Source organism: Podarcis liolepis, assembly GCF_965112155.1.
Source record: "Podarcis liolepis genome assembly, chromosome: 4".
Taxonomy (NCBI): domain Eukaryota; kingdom Metazoa; phylum Chordata; class Lepidosauria; order Squamata; family Lacertidae; genus Podarcis; species Podarcis liolepis.
Window position 1 is genome coordinate 45,771,418 of NC_139558.1, and position 18,430 is coordinate 45,789,847.

The 18,430-nt window shown below is 40.7% G+C and overlaps 2 protein-coding genes across 9 annotated transcripts in view; one reads left to right on the forward strand and one right to left on the reverse strand.

Moving 5' to 3' along the window:
- Positions 1–11,653, forward strand: part of IL1RAPL1 (interleukin 1 receptor accessory protein like 1) — a 657,222-nt gene extending 645,569 nt beyond the window's left edge. For all 4 annotated transcript variants that reach the window (XM_083498268.1, XM_083498265.1, XM_083498266.1 and 1 more), the window contains 2 exons: positions 4,862–5,032; positions 8,798–11,653. In XM_083498268.1, coding sequence (XP_083354394.1) covers positions 4,862–5,032; positions 8,798–9,516 — 890 coding nt within the window. In that variant the 3' untranslated portion in view covers positions 9,517–11,653. The remainder of the gene's footprint in view (positions 1–4,861; positions 5,033–8,797) is intronic.
- Positions 1–18,430, reverse strand: part of LOC310704623 (craniofacial development protein 2-like) — a 574,437-nt gene that overhangs the window by 485,145 nt on the left and 70,862 nt on the right. For 3 of the 5 annotated variants that reach the window (XR_014524926.1, XR_014524927.1, XR_014524928.1), the window contains one exon: positions 2,298–2,433. The exons of the other annotated variants lie outside the window; for them this stretch is intronic. The gene's annotated coding sequence lies outside the window, so the exon portion shown is untranslated. The remainder of the gene's footprint in view (positions 1–2,297; positions 2,434–18,430) is intronic. 5 annotated transcript variants of the gene reach the window in all.

Sequence of the window (18,430 nt, forward strand, 5' to 3'; positions counted from 1 at the left end):
CCCCGAGCTTGTGGGGCTAGCGATGGGGAGAAGTGCGCTGATCCCGGGACGGCAGGCAGCTCTGCGCCGCCATCCGGAGCGGGGCGGGACATCGCTCCCCGCTCCCGGTGGCCGCGCAGAGCTGCGCTGATCCCGGGACTGCTGGCAGCTCTGCGCCGCCATCCGGAGTGGGGCGGGACTTCGCTCCCCGCTCCTGATGGCCGCGCAGAGCTGCGCTGATCCCGGGACAGCAGGCAGCTCTGCGCCGCCATCCGGAGCGGGGCGGGACTTCGCTCCCCGCTCCTGATGGCCGCGCAGAGCTGCGCTGATCCCAGGACTGCTGGCAGCTCTGCGCCGCCATCCGGAGCGGGGCGGGACTTCGCGCCCCGCTCCCGGTGGCCGCTCAGAGATGTGCTGATCCCAGGACTGCAGGCAGCTCTGCACGGCCATCGGTAGCGGGGTGGGACTTCGCCCCCGGCTCCCGGTGGCCACGCAGAGCTGCGCTGATTCCAGGACTGCAGGCAGCTCTGCACGGGGAGCGGGGCAGGGCTTCGCGCCCCGCTCCCGATGGCCGCGCAGAGCTGCGCTGAGCCGGGGACTGCAGGCAGCTCTGAGCAACCCTCGGAGCCGGTCTCCCGAGGGTTGCGCAGAGCTTCCTGAAGCCTGGAGAGCGAGAGGGGTCAGTGCGCACCGACCCCTCTCACTCTCCAGGCTTCAGCGAAAGCCTCCATTCGCCCCATAGGATGCACACACATTTCCCTTCATTTTTGGAGGGGAAAAGGTGCGTCCTATAGGGCGAAAAATACGGTATGCTTGGCCTACGAGAAGTCCAGGTTGGAAATATATTTATGGAGTTGCTCATTGTACAGCAGAGCTTCTAAATTGCACATTATGAACTTGGATTGAGTCCACATTTCAGTAAGTAATCTAAAATTCCAGAAAACAGACATAGGTCAATAATTGGAAAACTTTCTTGGGGCTCTACTGCTTTTTGTTACTATTGAAAATTATCCAAAAGACAATTCCTTTTATTTGCCATCCATTGTGATTTGGATTCAGCTATCATTAGCAGGATGTAGGTGCAACCATAGTATCTGATTCAGGTTGGTGGTTCACCTATTGTAAAATTGACAAATGACTAGGCAAGCCTTGAAAATATCTATAGCAACACTTGCCTTTCTCAATTTTTTGTTTTTTGTTATTCATTCTTTTAATTAATTTTTTTATTAATTGACATCCATACACAATCTTAGGTACATGTACAGCCTTAAATAATTATACCATTAAATATTGATTTAAACTTGTATTTGTACATGCTATTTTTTATAATTTTAACTAAACAAAAATAAACCAAAATAAAAATTCAATAAACTAAATTATATGAAAACAGACTTCCCGTCATTTCCCGATGTAAGTTACATTTACGACACTGAATGTACTTCTTACCTTACTCTTACTATAGTTTCTAGTACTTTCTTATAACATATCGTACCATTTTGCCTTGCTGAGTAGTATTTAATTTACACAAGGGTCATTCAAACGCCATAGATGTTATGTCATTGTTATATTTTTGTAGGTATTTCTTAAACATATCCACTTGCCATTCTCTGTGAGTTTTCATTGCACTGGAGCTAATGTGTATATTCCATCTTCTTATAACAGTGAAATAACAATCAGTAGATATTTGCTAGATTAAGTGCTAGATAACAAGAGCTTTAGTGGCAATTCTAAATGAGAGTCACAGTTTGATAATCCTCAAGCCTGATCGGTATCTATGATAGTGACTGCAGAATTCAGGTCATGAATCAGTTTTCCTTCAGCTCAGCTTCGCCTACATTCTCACTTTCAGTAACCTGTATATGAAATAGATGGTTCCAGAATAATGGAACATTTATGTAGCCACTTAATTCACCCATGTTCCCTAGTAGCATGGAATTGCATCACAGAGAAGCAGATTTCAATATGCAAGTGAGGATGGCCCATGTCAACTCAGTGCACCATTGCTCATATTAAACTTGCATTAATGACCACATATTTTCATTGAAATATATCTTTCTTCCTTATCCCATCTAAAGAAAACTAGATAATATCATTCACTAGTAAAAAAAATTCCTACTGTTGTAATATAAAATTATTACGTATCTTCTGACTTTCTTTTCAGGAGCCCATCAGTGAGTGTGTTTTCACGGTATCAGAATTCTCCCAGTCTTGACAACTAGTTGATAGCAGACATATTTCAGGAACAGAAAGAGAAGAGGAGGGGACAGTGATAGGGGGCTTTCCATCAGTTTCAATAGGAACATTTTTATTTCTATTACCTTTCACAGCCAGAATTATATTCAGATAGCAGCTCCTGATTGAGCACAGGTTTGTGATTAGGGTCTTGCTATGTTCTCAGCTGTACTCAAAGTTCTTGCCAGTGTTGAATGGGCAGTTGAGCTCTCTTACCAATATCTGTAATTAAACAGGGAGGGAAACTATAAATGGCTACTTCCACTGCAGAAGACAGTATGCCTCTGAATCCGAGTCGCAAAGCTCTGCATAATGACATCCCATTGACATGTGGTTTGCTACTGTGAGAACAAAATGGTAGACTAGATGGGCCCCTGGCCTGATCCAGCAGGATTCTTATCTTCTTAGAACTAAACACATGACGGGTAACTGTGATTATAGCTCCTGGCTTCCTCATGTATCCTGCCCACCCTGCCCCCAAAACTCACATATTTGCAATGGGGACATCTACATGTGGGATATTTAATTGTTTGGGAACTTATGCAAGTGCATCCCAAATGAGTAGGTTTCCCCTTTGCAGCTTTCTGCAGTTAAGATGTGAATATTGTGGGGGCAGGGAAGGGCAGCAAGACATGTAATGTCAGAGGCAGGAGACCTTTTCACTTTACTCCACATCTCCACATACAGAGATCATATCTGCAAAGGGTCTGTGCTTTGTCTTGCATATAGCCAGACATCAGCACTGCCTTAAGTTGGCATACTGTTGTTTTTACAGCTGTGTCTGAAAGGTAAAAAGGAGTAAAGTGAAAAAAATGTTAGCAAATAGCTGAATTCAGCATTGAATCACTAGCATTACATATGGTACAGAGTAGGATATTCAATCAGACCTTTTTACAAGCAATTGATATTCTCTATAGCCTGTGCATAATGCTGTCTAGAGAGTTAGATGGATGTTAACATTTCATTACTCCTGCCATTGATTTCTCCCTACTTTCTTCACAACAAACATCAAAATGTGACCTCTTATTCCACTGAATTAGTTCCAGAGCACTTGGCATTATTGACCCCTTAATGAAAATTAATGGTGGCTTCTTTCATTCAATCTTATAAGTAAGCAAACAGAATGCATATATTGAAAAGAGTACATTTATTTCCCATTGGAAAAGAAATAATATTATGTTCAAAACAAAAGCTCACCTTAATGCAATGAACTGGGTTCATTGAAACAGAAATAAAAAGGATGGCTTTCATTGCAGTCTCCATTGTCTTTTTACATATACATACTTACATCCACCAGATTTGTTTTCAAATGAATGTTAGAAGTGGGGTGGGGAGGGGAGGGCTGATCTGTTACTTCTCAAACAAATTCTTCTCACTCACATTATTTGCAAAACTTTGCATTTATAATTTCAGTTTTTCCAACAATCCCAATTATGCATGTTTTATTGTAGTTCTTAAAATGGGCAAGTTGAGCCATAGAATTTCAGTTTAATTTACTAGCAAAGGGATGATCTAGTCTCCTTCCCCTTCCCCTATTCGCTGTATTACTTGAGTTCCCTGCCACCATCCCTATTCCCATTGACAGTAGTGCCACACGCAGGTATTGGTTCTTGTGGGAGAAAGGCATACATCTATGCTGCGTGCAAGAGAGATGTGAAAGCAGGACCATGCTGGCTAAAAAGAGCTCCTTCTGAAAGCAAATTTCAAAACTTCATATTTGAATCCTGAAATCCTAATGAAGATACTAATTTTGAATCCAACAATGATTTGAACAGTAGAGCATATAATACTGAAACATATTTTTTTTTCAAAATGTGTTCTCGAAATCCAGAAATCTGCCTCTTTTTTCTGCTTATAACATGCTAGAGAACAAATCTGTACGTGATTACTTTTGAATTTTCACTATGTGCACATCCGTCCTCCTAAGTTTTCAGTAACTGAAAACATGAGCTGTGATCCAGTGATGGGCCTGTACTTTTTGTCACACAACTGTGTACACATCATACATGTTAGGAATATTGAAAGCACATGACTTCCTACAAAGGAACTCACAGATACAATTCCCAGCACCCTTAACAGACTACAGCTCCAGAAGCCATGTGCTTTAAACTTATGGTGTGTAAACAAGCCGAAAGTTCGGGTGACAGCTTCCAGCTTGAAATGGACAGGGTGATTTCAGGGAGTGGTAACATTTTAAACTAGTGGAAATTTAAAAAGCAATTGGGAACCCTGAGGGATCAGCTTTTAAATAGAAAATTCTGCTTAAATGCAGATGGTTGTTTCTCATGATCAAAATGAGTGAAGCTCTTCCTTCTATCCTCTAAAATTTCCAAGTTTGTCCAAAAGGGAATTTGTCCCTATTGTTAAAGCCACCCCTCCAATAAGGCGATTCTCTGTCTCACAAACAAATATTCTGCTTCACAAACAAAAAATTCCTAACACCAAGAAAAAGGAAGAGAATATACTTGGCTAGACATAGAATGAAGCAAAAATAGCCAGACAGTGAAGTACGGAAGCAGGGAGAAAGAGGCAAAATTGGTAACAGGGCAGAAGATTTCAGATCAGACTATGTCTCTTGGTAAAAGGGGAAATATCAAGTCTGTCTTCTATCTTTCTTCTGTCTCTATTCCCCTTCCCTTTAAAACTGCAGATAACAAAGATTATGATGCATACCTGTCATACACCAAAGTGGATCCTGACCAGTGGAATCAGGAAACGGGAGAAGAAGAAAGATTTGCTCTTGAGATCCTACCAGATATGCTTGAAAAGCATTATGGGTACAAATTGTTCATTCCTGATAGAGATTTGATTCCAACTGGAAGTAAGTTTCAATTCTGTGTGTGAATGCATACATGTTTGTTTGTATACCAGTACCTTTACATATGTGTGTGTGTGTGTGTGTGTGTGTGTGTGTATTTTAAGATATATATTTAATGCAGTATTGTTTCAATGCTGTCTCATAAAAAACTGTAGTAAAGTTTAGCAGTAATACTACCAGTTGCAAATATTAGATTCAATGTATTCTCTTTAGCTAAAACAAAGAAGAAAATGAATGTCCATTACACACTGATAAATCACGCAAACCCAATATCCAATATCCAAAAATTGAGGATACAAAATAAAATTATTCAAAGTTACAACATATTGTGAAAAATATCACTTGACAATAAGACCAGGCTGAAAGTTGTCTGTAAACTGTTCAGAAGTGCCCTGAAAATGCCTCTCAGGTCACATTTTTCAATGCACCTGTTTCACAATGCTTCTCCTCCTCACAGCTGTGATCTTCACCATTATCACCACCACCTCAAAGCCCCCCAAAATGAGGGCTGGAAATATCTTCCTCAACCTGGCTTCAGATGATATAGTATTATTCCTAATAAAATCAAGAGTAAGAACAACATTCCTGTTTTGACTCTAAGAGACTTCTTGTCAAACAAAATGGTGCCTATGAGCCACCAGAACATCGCTAGTAATTTCTGGTGGATTTTTACCATCTACCCTAAATACCACTGAAATGCTTTCAACTTTGCCTTCTGCAAATGGGACAATGGAGGGGGTTCAACTCAACCAAAAATTTTAGAACATCTGGCACTCAGTCCAATCCTGCCATGAATGCAGTGACCATGAACAGAGGAATCCCCATGGTGTATAACAGTGCCCAGTTGTACACACACACACAAAATATAGCAGGCTAACATGACACTTGCCTCATTAGTCCATTATTGGAAATAGGAAGGGCTTTTTTTCTTGTTGACCTTTTTTTAGGGCGGATCACCCATCGTTGCCTGGGAGTTCCGGCTGAAGAAAACCCTGGGAATAGGGAATTTATGCATGCCTCTGATATCTTTGTCTAATTCATCTCCTGATTCAAATAAGGTGAATTACAATCCTTGGAAGAGTAATGAGGTGTACATACTCCTTCCATTATACCTTAACTACTTGACACAGTTCCTGCACGGAGAGAAACAGTGGGGCAAAACAAGGCTTCATTATGCCCTGCCTGTACAAGATCAACCTCTGAATTAATATGCAGACAACACATAACTTTGTGGAATTCCTCAATGACACAATATTATGTCTCTAAATAATGGGACATTGAATTGTTTTGAACTGTGAAAAAGTAGGTTCAGTTTGCAAGGAAATTTAAGAACTCAGCTTTTACAACAAGAACTACTGCAGAAATGTTCTATTGGGTTGAATTTTTGAATCAGCCTTAAACATAGTTTATGTGGGAAAACAGGAATTTTGTCTTACTGTGAATTTCTATTTGCAGATTAGGCTGGAGGACATTCCTCTGATAGGGATGGCACCTCCCACTGGATGTGACAGGCAGGTCTTCTGCCTTCTCTTTAGGGGCAGGAGTCATCCCACTCACCAGACCAACTCAGAGAGAGCAAAGATGACCCCCTCATCCTATGATAGTCACTGATGCCCACAAGAGACCTGAAACAAAACCTTCAACAGGCATACTGACCATCCTCAAACAGGATAACACATTGAAGTAACAAGTTCCTGGTCCCAAGGAAAGAGGGTAATAGAAAGCTCTAACATATCTGGCTGAGCACAGATGCCCTAAGCCTACTACACCCACCAAACAGTGCAGAAGAAGGAGAGGCGGGCAGAATACCCTCCATCCTAATCGGAAGATAGAAATTCATGGCATTTCAAGTTAGCATGTTCTGGCAGATCAGGATGGAGGACATTTCTTGGAAAGGGATATAGTAGAGAAATAAACATACTCAGGGAAGGCTTCCCCTGCGCCACTGTAACACATCACCACTTTCTGCAGGGCCTTCCTATCAAATGCCACATCAGCAGAACAGAACACATCTACCTTTGAGTGTCTAGTGAAGGTGTGAGAAGCCCATATGGCCACCTTAAAAATGTCAACCATTGGAAAACCACAATGACATGCAGCTGAATGGGTGCATAGGACTTCACAATCATCCACGAGGTCTGGGTAACCACTTCTATCTTCTTCAGGGGGGTTGTTCCATGACAGATCATCACAAATGTAAAGAGGAAGGGGGACGAAAAACAATAAATGATGAAGAAAACTAATGCCTCACAGCAGGAATCAAAAGGAGAACAGGGAGCAGAGGAAACACACTCAGCCAACACAAATAGAGGCAAAGGGTTTAAAAAACTTGGAAAATGCACACTAAATAGTCAGAAGACTTTATACAGACCATCTCCTTCACATCCTACAGATAGGGTTAGTCTGGTGAGTGGGATGGCTCCTACTGACGCCTGTGCAGAGAAGGGGACAGCCAGATACACTTGCCCAGGGCTTTAGAATGCTAAGCTAGCTGGGGGGCCCTGCCAGGGACTGGCTGCTTTTTTATTTGAGTTCATAACTTTATTCTAACAAGGCTCCTGTCCCAGCCCTCAGACAAGCTCTGCATGGGCCTGGGCATGCTCCTACCTCTGAAGAGGAGGCAGAAAATTTGGTTGGACCTTGCCTGTCACATCTAGTGGGAGGTGTCAACCCTCTCCATGTCCTCCATGCTGATTTGGCAGATTACCACCCCTTGTCTCCCACCATCCAATGCTCTGTTGGATTGCTACCAAAAATCCATGAGCTCTATTCCTTCTCCAGGGAACAGGAAAGGAGCCACATTATTAAACATAATGGAATATATTATTCCCTTGCAGAAAGCCTCCATGACACTGACCTGCATTGTGGAGGATTGGGCCAAGTCTTTGTCTTTCTCATTTATAAGAACTATCCAAACTTGGACGTCCCAGTTACAGACCAGACTTTATCCTTTTCAGCCTTACTAGGAACAAGATATCTCCACACACTTGTTATTAGAACTTTTCCCCTTTTTAAAGAAAGGTGTCCGGTTCTAAGTGAAACAAATGAAAGCTATGTTAGTATTTGAGTTGAATGCACAGCAGAAAATGAACTGAATACAGAAACCCAGTTCGAGGAGCACACTTTACCCTGGACATAATTACACTGAGACTCTAGGTTTAGGAAAGTAAGAAAGCTAGCATTTATTATTGGAAATGCATTTTTAAAGGAAATATTCTAATTCTTTTCTTCCCCTGTAAGTCTTACTAAAAGTAAAATAAATAATAATAATAATAATAATAGTTTTATCTAGCTAAGGTGGAGATGCACTGAGCCATGCTTGCACTTGCATCTCAACTGAAGGAAGCGCCCTGTATGTCTGCTCTCATGAGGGAGGCACAGAGAAAAGAAAGGTGAGTAGGAGGTGTGGTCAGCAACCCTAATATCATCAGTCTAACATTTAAGGAAGATCAACAGCTCAGCACTAGAACACCCTAGGAAGTATGAAGGTTCCTCTCTCTTTCCACCCTTTCTCATGCAGATACATCAGCCTACCGTACAAGCTAAGTTTCACTCTGCAACAGAGGTATTCCTTTATTGGTTCCTAGAATGAAGAATGGGAACTTATTTGGGGGAAATTCTTATTTACCACACATGCCAGACCAAATAGTTATTTGTAAATCTGCACTGAATGTTTGCATAATGCATAAATAAAAAGGACTTTGTTTTTAAGCAATTTGAAGCTCCGGTATAATTTTTGCCTGACCTTGAGCCTCTCTTGCTTTACAGCATACATAGAAGACGTGGCCAGATGTGTAGACCAAAGCAAGCGACTGATCATTGTCATGACTCCAAACTACGTGGTAAGAAGAGGCTGGAGTATCTTTGAACTGGAAACAAGGCTTCGGAACATGCTAGTTACGGGAGAAATTAAAGTGATACTGATTGAGTGCAGTGAACTTCGGGGAATCATGAACTACCAGGAGGTTGAGGCCCTGAAACATACCATCAAACTCCTAACTGTTATTAAATGGCACGGACCAAAATGCAACAAGTTGAATTCCAAATTCTGGAAACGTTTACAGTACGAAATGCCTTTTAAGAGGATAGAACCCATCACACACGAGCAGGTTTTAGATGTCAGTGAGCAGGGCCCCTTTGGGGAACTGCAGACGGTCTCAGCAATTTCCATGGCTGCTGCTACCTCCACGGCTCTTGCCACGGCCCATCCTGATCTGCGCTCCACCTTTCATAACACGTATCATTCCCAGATGCGCCAGAAACACTATTATCGAAGCTATGAATACGACGTACCTCCTACTGGCACCCTGCCTCTTACCTCAATAGGTAACCAGCATACCTACTGCAACATCCCTATGACACTTATTAATGGGCAGAGGCCACAGACAAAAACTAACAGGGAGCAGAATCCCGACGAGGCTCACACAAACAGTGCGATACTGCCACTCCTACCACGGGAAACCAGTATATCAAGTGTCATTTGGTGACATAAATGCAAGGGGGAACTCGCCCCCCTTGTGTAGAAGCTAAGTCTGCAGTCTGGTGCCTGGAACTACATCCTCGACTGCTGCTGTTAAACATGCATTACAATCTATGAAATATGAGGAAAAACAGGGTCTTGTACATATGTTTTTGCAAATTTCTTTGTAGCATCAGTCTTCCTGTTTTACCCATGTCTCCTGCCATTCACATTTTGACTTTGTTTTATATGTCATTGGGATTTGTATATTTGCATTTTTTAAAAAAAGAGAAAAAATGAAGAGACTGCTGTATAGATAGGAAAACCTTTTTGCTTCATTAGTATAGTTTGAGTGTTATTTTTTAAAACATTTATTGGGAATGCTTGGACAGTTATGTTGAATCCAGAAGCACTATCCATTTGTTGGCCCGCCTAGCCTGATTCCCAGCGGCCATGCTTGCAGCAATTCACCAGTGTGCGTGTGTGCGTGTGTGGGGGGGGGACATTTGTTCTTAGGAGGACCCCACTAACGACTCATAGCCCCATCTTCATTCATTATCCCACTGCTACACTTTACCCCCTTACCCTTGCCTTTTTTACAGCACCACACAGAGTGAAATTACAGGTGGTCTAAATGTCTTAACATTTCACATAGTTAATAGTTGTGGAACAAAACAAAACAAAATAAAAATACACAACCCATCTGTATCACTTGGTTCACAATAACCACTATGGAGTATGTAGAAAGAAAAATAGGGTGTTATGCTTTATTTTATGAGTTGGTTGTATTCCTTTTATATAAAGATAATAACATGCCGACTCTAATTCATTCAGTTCCTGAGAAAGTGTTGGATGTGTTTGTGACTCCCTCCCCCACTCCGTTTTTGGTTGGGACCAGTGGATCTCTTTCTTGCTTTAAATTCTTCAAATGAGATTATTTACATTCATCAGGCAAGTATGGCAATAGGCACTGAAGTGCACTAAACCCCGCAGAGATTTACGGTGATGGCTTCCAAACCAAAGGAAAGCAGAAGGACAATATCTAATATGGTTTGTCACATTGTATTACAAAAAAGTTGTCTTTTAAGAAGTATGAGAAAATTCTTTTGCAGCCGATTTGGAGTCCCCATGTATATTAAAGTTTGGTCATTGCCTTTTCTTTTTGCTGATACATCCAGAATTTAGAATTCTTTATTATTCATTCTTATCTTTTTTTTTAAGAAGAAGAAGAAGCTTGTAGTAATAATTTAGAAGGTTTTTTTTTTAATTCCAAGGTTGTTTAAAGAAGATCTCAGGAGGTTGCAAAAGTAAATACCAACAAACATCAATATTTTATAAAAGAGTAATATTTAAATCAGACCCAGAAATGTTGGAAACAATTAATGTTATTGAATAAAATAAACTAGTTTTATTTTAAATGTATGATTTCATCTTTAAAAAGTTAAAGAAGGATCATGGAACATGGCTCTGGGAAACATTCTCTGCATAAACCTCAGGACTGATTTTTTTGCCCACACAGAATTCAAGGAGAGTTTGTCATAGACATTAACGGAGCCAATTAACTCCTCATTCACTGAATGTTAACGCAGTCAGCATTAATCTCCATATTTACACATACTGATGCAATAGTCACATTTCACATAAGAACCATGAGAGGGAGGAATAGTAGGATTGCTTTTCATATGGCACTAGCCTTTTGGGAGCACACTTCTAATGCTGATTAACTTACATCAGAACAGAATGTGACCTTTTTGTTTGTCTTGCACTCAAAATGCAACAATTTAACTGCTGGAAATGACAATTTGAAACTATTGAATTCACCGCAGATGGAGGGAGTTTCCTAAAGAGCTGACCAGTAACGGCTGCTATAATAGATACTGTGTGTTTTGTTTGACTGCCAAGTTATAGTTTGGTTTGGATAAGATGCAATGTGGTGAAACAATTTGTAACCTGCATTCTAGAGGTGCTTGTGGGCTTCAACCTGTACACTGGAAATATCCAGTCTCATGTTGTAACTGGAAAGGAAGCATCTGCAAGTCATATTCAAGAGCCTTTAGGATGTATATAGACATTTATTTGCCTAACAATATTCATTTCTGTGACAGTTAACTCAGGTCCTTTTCTAATAATGTTATTTTGTTAGTATGTGCTCCCCAATACCACCACCAAAATTAAAGCCTGGGCATGTGCCAAATAAACCACATCAAGCAAATAAAGCTGCCAGGACCAACAAAGTAGCTTTGCACATTTTGTTCTTTGAAAATGTAAGATGGCTATTATAGACACCTGCCAAGTACTGATGGAATTTAATGGCCTTTAATGAGATTGCAAATCTCAGAACTTTTCCCCTCCACTCTCCAAATTCCCAACAAAAGGTAAATCAGTGCAATGGCCTTTTCTTTTATATTTTTGAAGCTTAGATCTGAGTTGTGAAGTAACTGTAAAGCATTGCAGTATGACCACAGCTACGCTGTAGGTGTTAGCAGGTTTGGTTTCTCTTTTTTTAAGGTGTTTTTTTTTTTGTTCAAGTCTCACCAGGAATACTTTTCTTCTTCTATTTTTAATGTAGATTTAAGCACTTTGAATAGCATGATTCAGGGATTAATGGGTACTATTTGATATTCACACTACTTAAAGAAAAGATTTTCTTATAATGCTTTGTCATATTATTAAATAAAATCAAACAAATGAGAAAAGGAAGAGTATGTGAGATAAAGGCTCCAAATGGCTGGAGACCGCCATATTTGGCTTTAGAAACATTCCGCCCAAGTATTCCTCTTCTATAAACAGCTGTGCGAGAAACAGTAAAGGAACTGTCATATGTTCACGTACTCAATGTTTGACTAAAATTCTGTTAGAACACAAAATAAAAAGGAAAAAAAGTATTTGCCCTAGTTCCTGGGCTCTATCCTTTGTTTTTTACTGGGGAAGGAGGAGGTGGGAGAGAGGCATTCTGTGAAAGTTTGCATGCAAAGCCATGTTAAAGGGTTATCCATAAAAGCACAGCACTTTGTTTGGGGGAAAAAGTCCACAACCCAATGCAGAGCTAAGTGTGCTTACTTCTGTATCCACAAATCTGTTTTCGATTGTGGTCAAACAAATTCAACAGCACAATCACTGGGCAAAGGTTACATCTTTGGCTCAAAATCCACAGCTAATATGGGGTCATATGGATTATGTCAGTAATTGTCTGTTAAACCTCCCTGACCATCCTTAACGTGGAGCTACTATTCTCTGAAACAAGTGGTCATTCACCATCTGCTTTGATTTTTCTCACCCCAAAGGGTCCAAGGTAAGTAGTAGGTGTACTGCTAAACGGCCTTTTCATACCACCATTTTTAAGAAAATGTCACCATAAGGAGATAATTATGGAAGCACTTATACACAATGAGTTGGATCTACAGTGACTTCCATAAATAAAATATAGCCCTTCCATTCATGGAAGCCATTAACCTCTTGAGGAGGCTCTGCAGAAGAGTAAAGCGTCTTCTTTTTTTTAACTTATTCTCCCATCTTCCCATCCCCTGCAGTACTTTTCATGTTTCTCTAGGTCTCACAATCCCTCAAAACGGATAAGGGACACTGCAAGGGGAGGGAAGAGCTAGTTAAGATTGCCTCCTCTCAGCTTCCTCCAGCAAGAGGAGAATTCTGCTGAATGTGAACCTGGATCCAATGTCCGGAAAAGTAAGGAACTCACTAAATTAATGGAAATCCTTCAACCTTAAAGATAGTTATGTGAATAACCATTGTACCACTAATGCTGAAGACCCATAGAATTCTAACAGTACCTTTGCAGATGTATACATCTATTCTTAGTATCCAGCCAACAGAACCAAGCAGAGAACCCTGGATACTAGATAGATAACTGGACCATATACGCTCTTATTCCTGTTACATTCTTTTCTTATTTCTTTAATATTATGCATTAAATTCAATCATGTTTAGACCTAAGATATACATTGGTACCTCAGTTTAAGAACAGTCTGGTTTAAGAACAATTTGGTTTACAAATTCCACAAAACCAGAAATAGTGTCTTGGTTTTAGAACTTTACCTTGGTCTAAGAACAGAATCCGAAGGGTGGAAGGGCACCGGCGGTGGGAGGCCTCATTAGGAAAAATGCACCTCAGTTTAAGAGCAGTTTTGGTTTAAGAACGGACTTCCAGAACGGATTAAGTTCGTAAACCTAGGTACCACTGTATTGGGAGAATGGACCTGATAAAGTCTTCGTTTCCCTTCTTTCTTTCTTTTATTTTAAGAGAAGCTGTATCCAGGTTTTAAAAGCATGATTGAAAATATGTGATGATATAGGCATTTTGGAATGGAAGAAGCATCTGACTCCTAGAAATATATAGCTAAGTTAAGCCATGGACCTCTACTAGAATGGAAGAGCACATCAACTTGGTAGTGTTTGTAAATATTACTCTGCATTTTAGCAGAGCTGCCTCTTTGTATACTTGCTGCTGCTGACCAGAGATGCTGTGGGATGAACCACATTTGTTAATTCCGTCAGTCACCATGAAATACAACCCTTTCCTTGCAGATCCAGTACATCATTTAGAGCAACTGCTTCAACTCTCATCCAAATCTCACTTACTGCTTATTGTAACACATTTCTACTCACTTTGGAACTCTTAGAGCAGGAATTAAATGAACATAGACAGTTTTGCAACACACAGTCTCTGCCTTCATAACGCATTTCAATATCTTTAGCAGTTTGCTTGTAAAAAGCACTTGTTTTGCAGGAGAGCAAAGGAAAATACCCGTCACATATCATTTTGGTAGCATGAAGGGATTTGTCTGTCAAAATTTAGAATGTTGTTATTCTTTTGAAGTGCTGAGCCAGGCTATAGCCGCTGGAGATATTTTAGCTGCTTCACCATTCTCTCCCATCTTGCTATTCCAGAAACTCTGGAGAGAAAGACTAATATAAATCATTTGGTCCACTGTGGTTTTTTGTCATTCATTGTTTTAATATGATCCTTAGATTGGTCTCCCTCACAGTTTATATGGGGGGATAAAGCAAGAGATGACAGCTGCCCATAGCATTCAGGTTGACAAAATGTACCTTGGAAAAACCATAACGGTAAGGTCATGCAAATGGGCAAGAATCCCTAAAAATAATCTTTGTTGTTGATCGGCTGCAATTGTGTAAACAGTTATCATGAAGTAAGTCAAACTCAAATCTTCATTATGGCCACAGGCCAGCATAAGGTAAAAGCACCTACGTACAAAAGTAGAGCATGTTAAATAGACAATAGAGCAACTATAGAAGTAAGGGGTACGCAAATACTCATTCTCTCAATTACAATAAACCAGGATGAGATCGAAACATATAAGGCACATAAATCAAGCAGAATATAAAATGTTTAGATTTAAACCTTCAGTTTTAGACCTGTTGTCATAATGTAAGATTTGTATTTCAACAGCAGCAATGAACTTTAAACAATTCATATACCACAACTACCACAGGTTTTAAACCCGTAAGAAACAAATGACAAAATGACATTTCACCTAAGCTATGGGATGTAAATTTTGTAATTCAGATTCAAAAGCAGTTTCTCACATGCCATGCACTTATGGAAGTTATTGGGGAAGGTCAAGGAAGGCTGATTTAGTTCTTCTATCAAGGGTAGCTAACCTCCAGATATTCGTAAATGACAACTCTCATCATCCCTGACTATTGGCCATGCTGCCTGGAGCTCCCATGGTAGTGGGAGTCTAAATAGGAGGACCACTGGTTAACCACAGCTGCTTTAAAATTTGGATAGCTTTGGAAACTTGAAAAAGAATAAACAATACTTTTCCCATTCAAAGATTTATTAGCTTCTAAAAGGCACTGCACCAATCCACAGAACTGAGAGAGAAGCAGAAGAATTGGTACACACCACTGTTGCCTCATTCTTACAGTGTGGATTAAACTGGAAACTAAAGTGTGAAGGAGGAAAAAAGTCTCAACCAAGTCTCAACCACTCTTCCAAATTGTCAACTAATTTTGTGAGAGACTTGTGAAGGAAATATCCACTTATGTATGGGGGGGTTGGGGGGGGACATCAAGCTGCACCTGAACACCTCCTTTCCCCTGTCCTGGTTCATAGCTAACTGCCGATGGGCACCGTCACTGGTTTTGCGGTTCTTTCAATAAACAAACAAAGACCCACTCTGCTGCTGAAGGAGTAACAAAGCAGCACACCTGTCTTTCCTTCCACTAGAAATCTGTTCCTCAGTGGCAAAATGACACTATTTGGTGCAGTTTGCTTGGACGAAGGTATTCCAGAGCATCTGTCACTACATTGCTCCTTCCCGGACATCCCCAAGATGAGTAACTGGCCCTTGGAGCAATGGGAAGGGAGAGGCAAGAGTTGTGGACATTTGCAGTCAAGTAAAGAAGGCTTTTGCTTGCTTTGGATCTGCTTGTGAGCAATAGAAAAAAATATACTTTTTTCAAGACTTGTAACGTTCAGCTACTGAACATTAGTGAAGTACAGGACAGTCTGCAACAGGCATCCCCAACCTTCAGCCCTTCCAAATGTTTTGGACTACAGTTCCCGTCATCCCTGACCACTGGTCCTGTTAGCTAGGGATCATGGGAGTTGTAGGCCAAAACATCTGGAGGGCCGCAGGTTGGGGGTGCCTGGTCTACAATCTGCACTGAGGCCACATTTCTCCTGTAGAAATCTAGCATATGGTGCAAGCCTCTACAAAGGTCCCTCAACCCTTGTGCCCCAGTATTTTTTCTGGCGCTACCATGACATCTTAGGCTAGAATCACTTTGTGTGCAAAAATCCTTATAGCCACTGCTTCTCCACAAAGCAATCTCAACAGGGCATGATATGCAGTGTAGAAGCAAAAGGCAGGGAAGGAATGCTTCCCTCTACAATCCTCTTGCTTCCTACTCCAACTCTTGCTTCCAACTCTTGGCTCCCACCCTGGGATTCCAGCACAAAGCAACAAGTGACCACATATGTTGTTTATGTGCAACCTCACCCGGAAGCTAACCCACCTTTCTCCCATTTCCTTATGTTTGTAAAACACATAGTGCTTATGAGTGACATGCAGAATGTGAGATGGATCTTTGAAAACTTTCCTGATTCATATATAGCCCTGTTCTGTGCCTGAAAGGAACCTACTAGTAGTATAATATATTTAATTTAATATATTTTTCAAAGTATTTTGTTTTCTAGGAGCAGTTTAACCCCATCATACTTTAAGATGTAATACTTTGTTCTCTATGTTAACGACACTTGAAGGTAAGAAGATAGGTTAATAAAATTGACTGGAAGTTTACAAAATCATCAGCTTCCATTTTTAAGCTTCGTGCTTATCTGTATGTTAATCTGTTTGCATTAATTCTATGTATAAATATGAAAACAAGCTACAACAGGGGTAGGCAACCTGTGGCCCTCCAACTGTTGCTCTGCTGTGCCTCCCATCTTCCCTGATCATTAGCAACGCTGGCTGGGCCTTATGAGAGTTAGAGTACATCAGCCTGAAGAAAGACCCAGATTCCCCACCCTGGACTATGGAATAAATAGTAAGAGGGGTTCAGCCTGAAATATTCCCAGTGATTCGCCCTCAAAAAGAGTATGATGATGCTAAAAAGATAGTGTTTCTCCCTTGAGGTAATAATTAATATACCCTACCACAAGCAAGACAGGAAGAAAGGAGTGCCTGGCGTGCTCTGGTCCATGGGGTCATGAAAAGTCGGACACGACTAAATGACTAAACAACAACAACACCACAAGCATAATCTGCGTGAGCAAGATCATGCAGTGTACTCTCTCATCCACATTTTAAGTAAAATAGCTCATGATTCTGAAGTTATCGTGGTAGCCGTTCCAGATGATTTGGCTTCTAATCAAAGGAATGTTTATTTTCTCAGCAGTCATGTATGCTGTTTTTGGAGGGGATGCTTTCCATTGTTTGACAGGTAAATTGCAGGGGAATATTTTAGGGACACCCTTCACAACAAGCCTAACAGGTGACCAGCAATGCACTTACAAGGCGGGTGGAGTGTTTGCCAGAGCTTTTGTTCTCTGGTGAACAGTTTGCAGTAGCTGTAATTATGCACTTGGGGACACTTAGAAAGACAATTAAAACAATTAGCATTATACATGTAACTTAAGCATTACATTAGAATGCTTCACATTTATCTTCCTAACACCTAGAAAACATCAAATGGGAACAATTATACACATACTACAAAGTTATGGACATACTACAAAACAATTATTCACACAGCGCCAAAGCAGGATAATCACACAGGTCTCTACTTTAAAGCAACAATCCCACTAAAGTCGAGTTAGCTCAGTTCAATTCTACCTCTATGGTCACTCCCAGATGACCTATTTAATTAGCATTCAGCCTGAATTGTTTGCAGAGACATCAGCTATCTAATGAGTATTCAGCTAGAGTTGTTTGTGGGGAGATCAGATTACCATGGGTCAAGCCAGTGTTATCCCACACTTTCCAATCTATTTCCCTGTCATTTTCCTTATTGCAAAAAGTCCACTCTTTTGGAGAAGTGGGTTTGCTTCTCACCGGGGTTCAGGTCAGATTTAATTACACAGATGGGATATGACCAAATCCCACCCCAAAATAGTGACAGCCTGGAAATGCCCTCAGTGGAATGCAGAACTTTGACAGACTTCTGCCATAGAAACACTGAGGTTTAAACAGAAGGTGCTTAAAGTCATAGCAATAAAGTTACCTGCTTTCCACAAAGAGATCTATAACAGAGTTTCATTCTCAAAAACCTGAACAATCCTATATCCAAATAATATTTGTTTGTTTTTTTCAACTTCACGTAAATGCTGTCCAGTCTCTTGAGATTCAGCAGCAGAAACATGCAAAGAGCACTGTGCATGTTTACACTGAATTCTGTAACAACTAGTACAGTGGTGCCTCACAAGACGAAAAGAATCCATTCTGTGATTCTCTTCG